Source organism: Momordica charantia (assembly GCF_013281855.1).
Source record: "Momordica charantia cultivar OHB3-1 chromosome 6 unlocalized genomic scaffold, Mcharantia_2.0 BLBB01000006.1, whole genome shotgun sequence".
In the NCBI taxonomy this organism is placed as follows: Eukaryota; Viridiplantae; Streptophyta; class Magnoliopsida; order Cucurbitales; family Cucurbitaceae; genus Momordica; species Momordica charantia.
The window spans coordinates 29,042,211-29,056,502 of record NW_028275164.1 but is presented as its reverse complement, the minus strand read 5'-3'; the positions used below and the strand labels follow the sequence as shown (position 1 = coordinate 29,056,502).

General features: G+C 32.5%; 1 protein-coding gene across 1 annotated transcript; it reads left to right on the top strand.

Moving 5' to 3' along the window:
• The first annotated feature begins 4,153 nt into the window (after window positions 1-4,153).
• LOC111025945 (Galactosyltransferase family protein) lies at window positions 4,154-11,477 on the top strand. The gene is made up of 11 exons (XM_022303871.2): window positions 4,154-4,633; window positions 6,056-6,155; window positions 6,228-6,286; window positions 6,443-6,654; window positions 6,750-6,813; window positions 6,900-6,972; window positions 9,697-9,817; window positions 9,932-10,019; window positions 10,088-10,213; window positions 10,298-10,407; window positions 11,128-11,477. Exons 1-11 carry the CDS (start codon window positions 4,530-4,532, stop codon window positions 11,274-11,276), a joined length of 1,206 nt encoding a protein of 401 aa, XP_022159563.1. The 5' UTR covers window positions 4,154-4,529; the 3' UTR covers window positions 11,277-11,477.
• The last annotated feature ends 2,815 nt before the right edge of the window (window positions 11,478-14,292 follow it).

Below are 14,292 nucleotides of genomic sequence, written 5' to 3'. Positions count from 1 at the left end.
AACCCATGAAGAAACAAACGGTATGAAAAGAGATTCCAATAAGTAATAACAAAACAAAACGGTCACTCCTTGTCGTCACTCGACACGCCGCGTGCAGCGCTGCCACGTGTCGTGTCTCCTCTCTCACACGTGCACACGTATTCGGCACGTGTTTGGTACTGGAAACTGGAAACACGCACCTACCTATAATGATAATACTGTCATGTTAAAAGACGTAATTGTCCTCTTTGTGCCAGCTTTTATCAATCGACCAGTTTTAACTTTTTAACTTTTAAGTCCCGTGATCTCCTTTTCTTTCTCTCTGAGAGAAAAATTACAAATTTAATCCCATTTTATTACAACATGTTAATTTAATTTTCTTAGAGTTAAATTATGAATTTGATATTTACAGCTTGATTTTTTTAAATAATATTTTTATTTAAATTTATTTTTAAAATAATACTGCATTAATTAAAATTAACAAAAAAAATACATTTTTTGAAACTTATTCGAAAAATAATACTTTCGAAATTAATCCTCCACATGATCGCCTCTTCCCGACCATGCCACTTTTATTAGTTCATTTTAAAAATAAGTTTAAATAAAAATATTATTAAAAAAAATCCTTTATAGCTTAGGCATAAAAAATTAAATTATATAATTTTCTAAGTTTTAGCTTAATCTCTATGGATCCATCTCTAGTATTTTTACATGTTTCAAGTCTATTTTTTACTTGAACAAAAACACTCACTCATTCTTTTTTCTTATTTTTTATTCATTTCTAAACCTTATTTTTGTCCATCATCATAGTCATCTAGATAGAGAACATCATCCATCAGGATGTAAAAAAAAGTCTCATATTTACTCATGATAATGATACGCAGAATTATTGATAAAAGAAGAGAGAATTATTGATAAAAGAGGAGAAACTCAAAGGTAGAATGTTTAGATATCTCAAATAAAGAAAACAATAACTATATTTAGTTGCACAAATCTATAACCCCTCATTTAAGATATAACTTCTCTTCAACTTTAACACAAAATAAAGAAACAAAAACGAACAAAGAAGCGCTAAAAAAGACTAAAGAAATAAATAAAGAATTGATAAACGTCAACCATTACATAAAAAATGCAATTAAATACGTCGGTTTAAAGACAAAATATAAATAGACACTCACAAGTGAATAAATATGTTAGTTGCATAACAGAAATAATTTTTAAAAACTATTCAAATTCTTTTATAAATTCATAATTACTCGACTGTTTTTCAATCTTTTCAAATTCTAACAATCATTTTCTTTCATATGTTTACAACAAAATTCAACATACGTTAGATAGAAAATAGAAGGAAAATAGACATTTGAATAAAAATAGAGTGAGACACGAGATTGTACCACCTCTTTTTTAAGTAATTAATATATTAATTATATATTTTACTCACACGGCTTACATTTGTTTAATACATTACAGTGAAACAAGCCAAATCTTATTTAAAGTTCAACAATTGCAAAATTGAAAATCAAATCATCGACTTTATGAATGACAATAGGTATTTTAATCTACTCAAACGAATAGCAAACCATTAACATTGTGGGAACATTATAAAAATATTATAAATAGATGACAAAAGGCCATAGTCCTTGGTGTATTAAATGATTATGGATTTTTCTTCCTCCTTTAGTACATAGAGAAAGTTGAACCTCTATTCTTGTTTGGATTTGTACCATACCAAGTTACAAGGATAGATGAAAATAAGTTCTTGTTTCTTTTGATTTTGCTTATCCATTGAAGAACATGAAAATTGAGTTATAAGAATGCTCGATCGAGAAATCCAATAGATTTGGGAGTTATTTTACCAAATCCAATTGAAAAAAATGTCATTTTCTTTGAAGATGATAGGGATTGACCTATACCATGGGACAAGGAGAGATCCCTCCAAAAAATATCTTTATCCCCTAACCGGAGGTTTTAGAGAGTTCAAAATTCTAATTTGTTTCAATTCTACTGTGAAATTCATAAATGAAGTAGTTAATGGTGGGATTACGTCAAAGCGAGCATACTTTAACCGTAATTGACATATACCTCAAATCAAGAAGTTGTGAGTTCGACTCTTACCCAACATGTTGCACTAAAAAATGGTGGGGTTACCATTATTTTTTTTTTGCATTGAATAATATCAAGTTGAATGAATTGGACTCAGAAAACTTTTTTTTTTTTTTTGGGTGTTTTATTGGGACAATTTTCTCTTGTTTACTTTGACTAAAATCTATAGATATATAATAATAAAGACATGGATTATTGAACATAATTTTTGTCAAAGAATTTAATATACAAGATGCATTCAAAGATTTGATGTCAATTAGTATTGTGTTGGAATGTGCCGTTTGTCTCCACAAAATTTAAATCATTATACTTACGGTATCTTTTTGGCATGTTGAGCCATGTATGTATATATATATTTTGGATAAAAGAACCATAAATTCATTTATCACAACTTCTTGTTATTTTTTTTTCATTCGGTTAAAATACTATTTTTTTCAACTTTTCACTTTTGTTTATTTAGTCTACGAAGTTTCAACTTTTGTTCACTTAAACCTTTATAATTTCTAAAATTCATTTTAGTTCCTATACTTTTTTTTTTCATTTGACTAGCATTAATGATCTGCACAATGCAAACATAGAAAAGTTTAAATATAGAACTAAAATGACATCATCGTCCGACGAAGAAGAATATGACTTTGGATTAAAAAACTTTTCTTAATGGGTAAAATTTATTTTATTTTGCATTTCTTTAGAAGGTATGGGCAACCTTGAAAAACAAAATGAAACCAGACAAAGTTCTTGTCATGTGTGTAGAACATACTGCATCGAGACCCGAAATCAAATATTTAATTAAAAAAAAAAAGAAAGAAAACAAAGTTATGGAAAAAATAACTCTCTCTCTCCACTTTTTCTTTCTTCTTTTAATCCTCTGAATTGCATGTGCACTAAGCTTTATATGTAGACTTAAGCTTTAATCATAATAAAAGAAATCAACCTTTTTTTTCTCTCCATTTTTTGTTCTTTTTTAAATATGTAAAAAAGTCATTTATGTTTATGATTTAATGTTGTGGTTGGGATTTTTGTGTACCGTTGTGCAACACTCTTTTTTCAATATATTTCTATTTTATTGTAGTTTAACTTTATAATTAAGTTTTGATTTTGTTTTTGATTTTTCGATTTTAGAAAGTAAGTTTGGAGACATTACTTCCATTTATGGTGTCGATGTTGATCTTTTGGTGCAATCTACGTAAGTAAACGTACGTCTTCGTCTCGAAATTCTTATTGCCTGCACATAGAAATCTAGTATTGGTGTAGTACGCTGCTGAATCCACTTCAATGTTTAAGTTAGGACTAAGTTGAGAGTAAACATGTATAAAGCAAAAGGAATAAGAGGACAGTAGCCTCGAAGATGAGAGTCTGCCTCTAAGTTGAGAGTAAACATGTATAAAGCAAAAGGAATAAGAGGACAGTAGCCTCGAAGATGAGAGTCTGCCTCTAAGTTGAGAGTAAACATGTATAAAGCAAAAGGAATAAGAGGACGGTAGCCTCGAAGATGAGAGTCTGCCTTAGAGCGTGTATGTGCTAAATTCTCACCAAGAGTTGTACAGGGAAAGACAGTTTACCTCCCTTAGAGTTGTTCTTTTCCTTATATATGGATGGAAGGATGGGTGTTCTCCATGTGCGAGGCGGACATAGAGGAATGGTATGTCACGCTTGCGGTTCGTAAAGACCATTGAAATCCTCTTTTTCCCTATGCGTAACGGATGAGGGGCATGACAGTGTCTTGGGCAATCCCTAAAGCGAATCGCGATTTTTGTACAAGGTGTCAGCACCCCACTTGTTGGCAGTTCTCTGGACGGTTTCATGTGTGCTGGATCGGGTAGTGTGTTTGGTCTCTTATAGTTCTTTCTTAGACCCGGCCCATGTGATTGGGAGTGCTTGCGACTCGTGGCACTCAGTAACCTGGTTTTTTTTTCCTTTTTTTTTTGTAATGTAGTTTTTGTAAACAATATAAGCCAAATTTTGGTAAGAAAAAAAATATTTTTTTTAGAAACAGAAAAAAATAAGATGACAACACCTAAAAAATGCGAAGAAAGAGACCCGAGAATTTAAGAGCTGATACATCTGCTGTTGCTGCGGACTCCGCTTGATCTTGACGGCTACGGGTAGGTGGGGTAGCAGAGACCCGAGTCCAATTTTTTTGAATATACATTCCCTTTTCCCGTGAGCGAGCGATTCAAAGACACTCAAAATTCGCGAAAACCCAACACATTTCACCATTTCGATTTCCCCCAGAAACCCAAGGAAAAATCACTCTCCAATTTCTCCTAATATTGGGCAATCACAATCCGCTTGCTTTTTCAGGACACTGATTTTGTAGATTCTCTCTCTCTCTCTCTCTCTCTCTGTTCTTCTCTGATGGCTTCACTTCGCTTCTTCTTTCTGACCCTTTCTTCAAGATAATAGCCTGTAAGCGCTTCCTTGAGCTTAGAAGCTTCTGGGCTCTAATGGGTCTAGGCAGACCTCACAAGGCCTCCAATGGTTTCTCTCCCAGATGGGTTTTTCTATTCTGCATTGCCAGCTTCTTTCTGGGTATTTTCGTTGTCGACAGGTACTTTCTTTCTCTTTTGTGACTGAGATCTTGTTCACAATCGAATCGTCTGGTTAATTGTTTGGGGTATTGCCATTTTCTGTATAGCTTAGTGGGTTGTGTTCTTGAGCAGTTCTTTTTGAGAAATTTGACTGATCAGATGCAGAACTTCTAGAAGGAAATTGTATTTAGTCTGCATGGGGTTTTTTGATTTGTGGAGGCATTGTGTGTTTCTTTTGACCTTTGGGTCTTCCTGTAACTGGATCTTTTGGTATAATGTGCTGCAAATTCTTGGCCAATTGATGAAGATTCCTGTTGCAGATTTCTTGTTTAAGCTATAGATGAAGTTGCTTCTTATGATATGATTCACTGCCATTTTTGTGGCTGGATAGTTAGAAAATTGTGAGAACTATTTCCGATTGCTGCATTGGCTAGAGAAGTTGATCTTGTGAACTTTCCGTATCTTCGGCAAGATTGAGGTGCTGTTATGAGATCTAGTACATGAAAAACATATCATTTTGGATAGTTAAATTGTTAGTATCAAGTTCGAACTTTATTTACTGAGCCCAGAAAGAAAGTACGAAGATAAGAAGGGATCGACTTGGATTAGAGCCTTCATTGGCTCTTGAGTTGCTTAGGAAACAATTCGTGGAAGAAATACTAAAAACTTGGGAATGGTTGAAAGGAAAATTGTACCATGGGATTCATGTTGCTGTTGTTTTGATGAAGTGCTCAAAATCTTCTATGGTTTCTTCGTGAATTCCATGCTTCTTCTTCCCATCTTTCTCTCATTTTTGGGAGAGCTATGGAAATGGGGAAAGGGTTAGATGTGGAGATGGACTTTAGTCAGTATGTCCTTCGACGAACTTTACAAGGATTATTTTCCTGTAAGCGGTGAAACTTGCATATTCTTCTATCTGATACTGGTTGTCTACCAGGAAGAAATGTGTGAACCTTGATAACTTTCATTCTGTTTCACAGACTTAAAGCCTTTAAAACTGGGTCCAAACGAACAGGATTGTAATGTGGGTTCTTTTTCGTTCTGTTTTTTTTTTTTTGGGGACAGTCTTAGGTAATGCCCATGTTTTACATGCGAGTAAAGATTGTCTTGGCAAGTTTTAATCAATGGCGTGAGTTCCTTCTGCTCAGACAGTTCCCTAGATTTGTTGTAAAGAATTCTGAATGAACCCTTACCTGCTGTTCCTTCTAACCCTGTAGGTTTTTTTATTTTTATTTTTTATATTTTTTTATATTGACATTATATGTAAGATTATTGTGCACACTCTTAATTACTATAAAAAAAAATCTGATATCTTCTCCATGCTATGCAAAATTTATCCATTTAGATATGTTAGTTGATTATTATTATTATTATTATTATTATTATTATTATTATTATTATTATTATTATTATTATTATTTCTTTTTAAATTTCTCCTGTAGATTCTGGGCTATTCCTGATCCAGTCAAAACAGATGAGGAGTCATCTTTGGATAAAGTCCAATCAAAAACTTCACAGCCCATTGTTAATTGTGAGAAGAAGGCAAGTTGGAGTATATAAATGTTATAATTTTTCCTTAACAACAATATCTTGATGATTTCGTTCATATTACAGGAAGTTTCCCTGCAGGCAGACATTCTTTCTCAAGTATCACAGACCCATGATGTCATCATGTAAATTTTAGTCTCTTCCCTAATGTAATATAAGAAGAAATGTTGCTTTTACCTTGTAGTTATATCTCAGATTTTGTAATTCAGAATTAGTTGTTGATGTAACATCATATAGTCCATCATAATTCCTAAGTTTGAAGTATATCATTATTTTTTCAGGACATTAGACAAAACAATCTCATCATTGGAGGTACAGCTAGCTGCAGCTAGAGCTTCTAAAGCAGATAATGATGAAGGGTCTCCTATGGTTACAAAGCCCGCGACCCAGACTTTGAAGGAGCGGCCAAAGGTTTTCTTTGTTATGGGAATTATTACAGCCTTCAGCAGCAGAAAGCGAAGAGACTCTATTAGAGAAACATGGATGCCTCAAGGTTCAACCATAACATAGTCATTCTGTCACAAGTACAACCATTTTTCTGCTTTTGAAACAAACTCATTCCTTACGGCGCATTGTTATTTAATGTAGGTGAAGATTTAAGGAAGCTGGAGGTGGAGAAGGGAATTATTATACGCTTTGTCATCGGACACAGGTATAATTTTCATAAACTCATGTAATGTGCTTAATTGAAAAATCTCATGTTTCCTAATCTAATAGATAACATGCTATGGTTCTTAGTGCAACTCCTGGTGGCGTATTGGATCGTGCAGTTGATGCAGAGGATGCACAACACAAAGATTTCCTAAGACTGGTATGTAACTGTAATATTGTCATACACAAATAGGCCATACGTGAGGAGAGGGAAGAGAGAGTTAGTTACCATGGACAACTCGAGGTACTTGTTGGTGTTAGGAGGTTGGTTTAGTTAATCTGTATTCTGTTAATTAGCTACGGTTAGTGGCTGATATTAATAAAGGAAATGAGCTAGGGGATGGCAAGTGAGAATTGAGAGAAGAGGAAAGTCTAATCCTCTCTAATGCTCGGGAAGATTTGTAATTTTTACAACTTACTAATTCTAGATCTATTCTTGAGTTCTATCAACTTTGGTATCCGAGCAAATCATTTCTAGGAATGCTAAAAGAAAGAATATGGAAGGGCAAATTGGTGGTGTGGAGGAACTGTTTCAAATTGTATTGAATGAAATGAGGAAGTTATTTAGTACTATGCAAGGGATCTGCGGAAGATCCCTAGTGAGAAGAACGTCATCATGCTGCTTGAGCATGTTGAGTAGATCCTTGAAAGGAATTACAGCATTAGGGGAGAGGACACATAACTGTGCAAAAGCCCTCATATTAATGGAATAGCTTTTCTACATCTATAGGTGAGTATGGACAGTTGGGTCGTTAATGGGCTGAAGCCAGTATCATGATGTTCGGGATATTGTGACCAAGTGGTCCGAGTCAAATCATGGAAAGCATGCAAATGGTGGAGGTCAAGACTTGCTCTTGGGACAAGGGAGAGGAATTGAATATGCAATATCAATTGTGAATCAAAGGTAAGATTGAATTGACTATGACTATTAATCCAAATTTAGTTAGCAAGAGTGCACAGTCCAGCCTCCCGCTTCTCAATCATATGGGAAAGAAAAAGTTGTTAAATCAAAAAGTTGTTGTTAACCCCCAATCTCTGAAACGTTTAATAAGAAGATGCAAAGCTGCAGCGCAAGAGGGATCTGGCTTATGCTTTCACTATGATGAGAGATTTTCAATTGGTCATATAGACGTAAGAACAAGGAACTGCAGGAATTGGTTCAATAAGAGGAGGGCCAAACGCCGGAAGAGGAAATCATATTCACCCAAACTGATATTAAATAGCTGATGACTTCTTACCCTTGGAACTAAGGGTTGTGATGTAACCCTTGGGATGCAATGGCTAGAAACCATGTGAAGTATGCAGGTTTAGGCCGGGCATAATGCAGCAGCGTTTTGTGGGGAACTAGGACTTATATATCCCCAAATTTCACTGGGAACCATGTTGAAGGTCATCTGCAAAACTGAACAAAGGGATATTCTTAAGAGTTTGGTTTTGCATTCATGCAAGTTACACAACAAAAGTGAGATACAACCAATTCTAGCAAGTTTGGCGATGTATATTCTCAAATGAGGCATCTCCTTCCACAATGTGAGACCATATAGGTATGCTGAGGTGCAGGAAGATGAGACCAAGCACTTGTTTGGGCAGATGTTGGTTATAGACATCATCAAACCAAGTCAGAGTCCGTTGAGGCTTGAACCAAAGATGTTGGAGGGTATGTCAAAATAATATCCTAAGCCCATACCACTAGGGCATCCTTCGGGATTGCAGGCCAGTACAAGTTTTTTTTTTCCTTTTGTTATGCCATTGAATTTAACCAGAATACCTTCTACTCTATTTGGAAAAGAGTAAGAATGAGTGAGATCTTGAGGATCTAATTATTAGGTAATATCTGTAACTTGCATAGCACTTGATTGTGCCATGAGCCATCCATGTTACATTCTGTTTCTGGGGACCATGGGAATATTCCCAATAGAATTTAATCACATTTTCATCATTACTTCTCAAGTTGAGGAAAGCCTTGCCAGAGAATAAATGTATGAATATGAGAGAGAGAGAGAGAGAGAGAGAGAAAACGAAATTTCTGGTTGATGTTTGGAAGGTACAAAAAAGGAAGGGTAAATGCCCCAAGGTGAAAGGATTTTGAGGGTCTGCGCCCTAGAGCTCAAAATTTAAATTTTTACAATCTTGAGATTTGTCATTTAATGTTATCCAATTCCTCTTAATCAGAGCTTTCAAAAAACATTGACCACCACATTTACACCATAATGTGACAGCTGGTCTTATACTTCATTTAAACACATTATTAATTGTTGTTTGAAGATGTTGCTGTATTCAAAGCTAAAGTAGTTAATTTGTACTTTGCTTTCTTCCATCTGGTCTTAATTAGCTTTTTCAAAAAACGTTAACCACCAAATTTACACTAAATGTGACAGCTGGTCTTATACTTGATTTAAACACATTATTAATTGTTGTTTGAAGATGTTGCTGTATTCAAAGCTAAAGTAGTTAATTTGTACTTTGCTTTCTTCCATCTGGTCTTAGTTAGCTTTTTCTATTTTTTTTTATGAGAAACTGCTATTTCATCGAGAGAAATGAAGAAATATACAAGGGCATACCGAAAAACAGCCCAACCAAAGGACGCCACCTAGAGAAAGGGGTTTCAATCCTAAAGAATTAAGCCTAACTAACAATTACAAAAGACCTTATAAACATTCTCTATCCAAAAGAATTAACTCTAACTTATAATTACAAAAGACCTTAGAAACTGATTCTCACATTGATACCTTATATCTGGTCTTTAATTAGCTTATCAACTTGCATATTTAAGTGCCTGCATTTTAACCTATAAATCAACCTGTTGCTTATCCCCAGTGTACTTGTTCAAAATAATAACATCACTAGTTGAATAAACTTCTAAATTTTGATTTTTTTCTTACAGAACCACATAGAAGGATATCATGAACTGTCCTCAAAAACCCAAATATACTTTTCAACAGCAGTTGCTAAGTGGGATGCAGATTTCTTTATCAAAGTTGATGATGATGTTCACATAAATCTTGGTTAGCATTCTCACATTCTAGTATAATTGGCTCATCCTTTGAGTGGGGGTGTGTTTTTGTTGGAGATGCCCACTCTGCTTGCATGCCATAACACAATTTATTGAGAAATTGCAGGTATGGTCGGTTCTACCTTGGCCCGACATAGATCAAAACCGCGCGTTTATATTGGTTGCATGAAGTCGGGGCCCGTCCTTGCTCAAAAGTAAGCAATTAAACACTCTATATTCATGAATGTTACATCAAATACTTAACTCCATAAAATCTATGTAGAGGGGTCAAGTACCATGAGCCTGAATACTGGAAATTTGGTGAGGAAGGCAACAAATATTTTAGGCATGCAACTGGGCAAATTTATGCAATCTCCAAAGATTTGGCTACCTACATTTCAGTTAATAGGTAAGTCCTTTTTGACACTGTATTGTTGTTCTCTTAGTATTATTGTAATTTTCTGTTCACTTACAAAAGGAATTGCTTTTCTAGGCCCATACTTCATAGATATGCAAATGAAGATGTTTCTCTGGGTTCATGGTTCATTGGTCTTGATGTGGAACACATTGATGATAGGAGCCTCTGCTGTGGCACTCCACTTGGTACGCAATCACTATTCCCTTTGTTTCCAAAATTGGTTAATTACAAGTCTAGTCTATGAACTTTTAAATTGTTTCTATTAGACCCTTGAATTTTAAAAAGTGTCAAAACAGATTATTAATTTTCAATTATATGTCTAGGGTAAGTGTCAAGCTGTCCTTATACTTTAAAATATTAGATTTTTTTTTTTTTTTTTTTTTTTTTTTTTAAATTCACAGATCTATTACACACAAATTGAAATGCTAAAATCCTATTAGACACAACATTCAATTTTGTGTTAAATTTGCCAACGAATTTTAGAAAATGTCTAATAGATGCAAAAAATATCTAATAGGTCATGGATCTATTAGACACAAAATTGAAAATCCAAAAACCTATTAGATACAAAATTGAAAGTTTAGATATCTATTAAACACTTTAGTTCATTGATTTGTTAGACATAATTTTGAAAGTTCAAGGACTAAACTTGTGCATTAACCTTCAAAATTCCACCTCATCATGTCGAAACATGCTTCACCAGTCAAAAAACCAAATCGTGAGAACAGTGATATGAATTAGAATTAATATCATGTTCCATTTCATCAAAACCGGTCAATACCAAAAGTTCTCTCGAATGGATTCTGCAAAGTTATCAAATGCCCATCATGTTTCTAGATAAAAATGTGTTCTGAACAAAAAGATGAATTCCATGGAATGAATGGAATTTGTTCAAACTGTTGCAGACTGTGAGTGGAAGGCTGAAGCTGGGAATCCTTGTGCTGCATCATTTGATTGGAGTTGCAGTGGCATTTGCAAATCAGTGGAGAGAATGGAGGAGGTTCACCAGAAGTGTGGGGAAGGTGAGGAAGCTATATGGCACACCAGTTTCTAGAAACCCTTTCAATTCCTTTTCTTATTTTTCTTTTTTTCTTTTTGGTCTCTGTATATTTGTAGAATATTTGTTTGTAATTTATCAACAAACACTAAGGCTCACAAACCCCATCTGCCCATTTTTTTGCTTATTCATTATTATTACAAGGCAGAGTGGCTGATGATCATCAATTTAATGGAAAAAAGGAGACTTTTTTTTTTCCGTTTTCATTTTTACAGAATGATATCTCCATCAAAGGAGTAGGGTGGATACTGGATGTCACTTGTTTCAGTGTATAAAAAGTTTAGAAGTCGTGGTTTTGGAGATGCCCAAATCCCCATTTTAAATATATATTTTTATTTTTGAATGTGGTAGACGGTTGAATAGATTAATAGACATGTCACGTCGATGGGCGATACCTTTTTCATTAATAAATTTGTAATTGAAGTGACCTTGGTAATATTTAAAATGATGAAAAAGGTGGGAAAACAACATAGGGTGGGAGTGAGCTTTCTAAATCTTTGACCAAATTCATGGTATTGCATTGCTGTGTATCTCTTTGATAGTGAGAGAGATTTATGGCAACTTGAAAGTGGCTCTACCAAGGACCACCCCTCACCAAAAAAAAAACAAAAAAACAAAAAAACAAATTCAAATTTTTTTTTTAATTAATATTGGTTCCAAAAAACTAAGAAAAAATCTGTTATTTTCCATTATTTTTCAATCATTCTAATTTAGCTAAAAAAACTTTTAAAAAGGGTTTTGAATACTTGGTGGCCATTAATTTTCGACTGTTATTCTTACTAAAACATAGATGTTAATTGACCATAATCATAGTAATTCTTAATAGATATGCGACATTTTATAAGGGACAAATCAACCTATCTCATATTAGTAATAAGAATTTTTAATTTATTCAAAAAAGAGTAAAAGACTTATTCTCTAACTTAAATATTTTTTAACTATTTTTATTTTTATAAATTTTTGAAAAATTTTCATTCATATTAATATTTTATTGATATTTTTATAGTCATAAAGCTAAACATGGAGTACTTTTAAGCACGTGAGAAATGTAATTTATGATAAAATAGAGATTTTCACGTCCATAACAACCTCATATTCCAAATCACAGGGACTAGTGAAAAAACAAAAAGTTTTTTTTTTCTTTTTTTTTTCCTCATAAAGTTCAAACAAAGCCTCCACTGCAATCACCACCGCACCACTCATGGACCATTTTCTTTTTCGTTTTTTGTTTGAGAACCACTTGAATTTATGTTTGATTTTGATTCATATCTAAATTTTCCCTTAAAAAGACACAAAAAACGTGTAAAAACTCAAAAGTGGTCGGTTTATTTATATATGTATATATTTTTTATTTGCCCTTGCTGCCTTCTGTTTTGGTTTCTTGTGACATTTGACTATTCATGTTGATGAAAATATCGAGGTCTTGATTTCATGAAAATGTCGATAGAAATTTCGAGGTCTTAATTTCATGGGAATTTCGAAAAAAATGTCAATGTGATCGAGTATTTTTGAAAAGGTTATAAAAATAAAATTTACAAAAAGTATTTAAATTAACAAACAAGCCTTCCACCCTTTTTAAATAATTTTAAAATGATTAAAATTAATATTATGTCTATATTAGTGATATTTTAATAATATTTTTAATATTTTATTGATTTACTTTGCAATAATATAGAAATGTCGATTTATCTTAGTGTCAATGTTCAACCCATGAACACATAAAAATGTTGATATAAAATTGAATACCCTAAATTTCATGATAATTGATGTTAAGAATGGTTCTTTTTACCTATTTTCAAAAAGTATATTGGTAGGCTTTTAATCGACCTATAAGAGCTAGGTAAAGGTAGTTCCATTTTCATGGACTCAAGTTTTTTTTTAATATTGTTTGGATGAAATTGTAAGAGGGTAATCTGAAAAATAAGAGATTAAAAACAAAATTGTATTTATTGTTTTAAAAAATGTGTATGTGATAGTAAATTTAGAAATTTAAAAAATGTGTTTAGTAATATATTTGTAAACTAATTGGAATAGAATTACCAATCAAAAATTTAGTTCAATTTAAAATAATATTAACTAATTCATTAATAGTTTTGTTATAAATTTGTAGAATTATTATTTTACAATATTGTATAATTTATATATTTTACATATTCTAATTTTAAAAAAAAATTAAATGAGCTTGTAAAATGAAAGAGTATACTTATCCAAATTTTTATCATTTTCAACGTAACTTTTCGAATGCTGGATGTTTATAACTAATATGAAATATATATAATATTTTTGTCATCCAATATAATTATAGAAAAACTTTGCCTCTCCAAAAAAAGTATTTCTTCCTTATCTAACCAATCTTGCCTTTTAATAAAATTTTCCTTGGTCTATTTTTATTAGTTAATTTATATCACACATCACTATTGTTTTTCCTCCCACTAAAAATGAACACACAAAAAAGTAACCAATAATTTCTCTTTTAAGCAAGATTTTGTTTTCTTCCCACAAATACATTTTCCTTAAATTTGTTATAATCGAATGCTATGAAAAGATAGATAGAGTATCTTAAAAATCTTTATTAAGAAAAATTATTAAATGAGACTGCCACAATATAGCTGTTCCCTAATAATTATTGGATGTAAACTCAAAATCATCATGTTATCTGATAATCACTAAATATATAATTTCTCTTCCATACAATCTAGTGGCATAATATTTTCAACTACGTTATAATATTTTCCTTCAATTATTTCTAAAGAAGGATTTTTACTTTTTACTTTTTATTATTTTTATTATTTTATTATTTTTTAATTTTTTTTATTTTTTAAAGAAAGAGGAATGCATTTGAGAGTAAAAAGGACCTTCTCTCTCATCAAACTAATTTTTTACCAGTGTTAATGGAGAATTAACTAATTTTTTTTTTTTACTTAGTGGAAGGCTCAATTTTAATAGATAAAAATTAATTGGTAATATTCAGGGTGTTTTGGTGTAAATTTCCCCTAGTTAGATTAAAAGTATC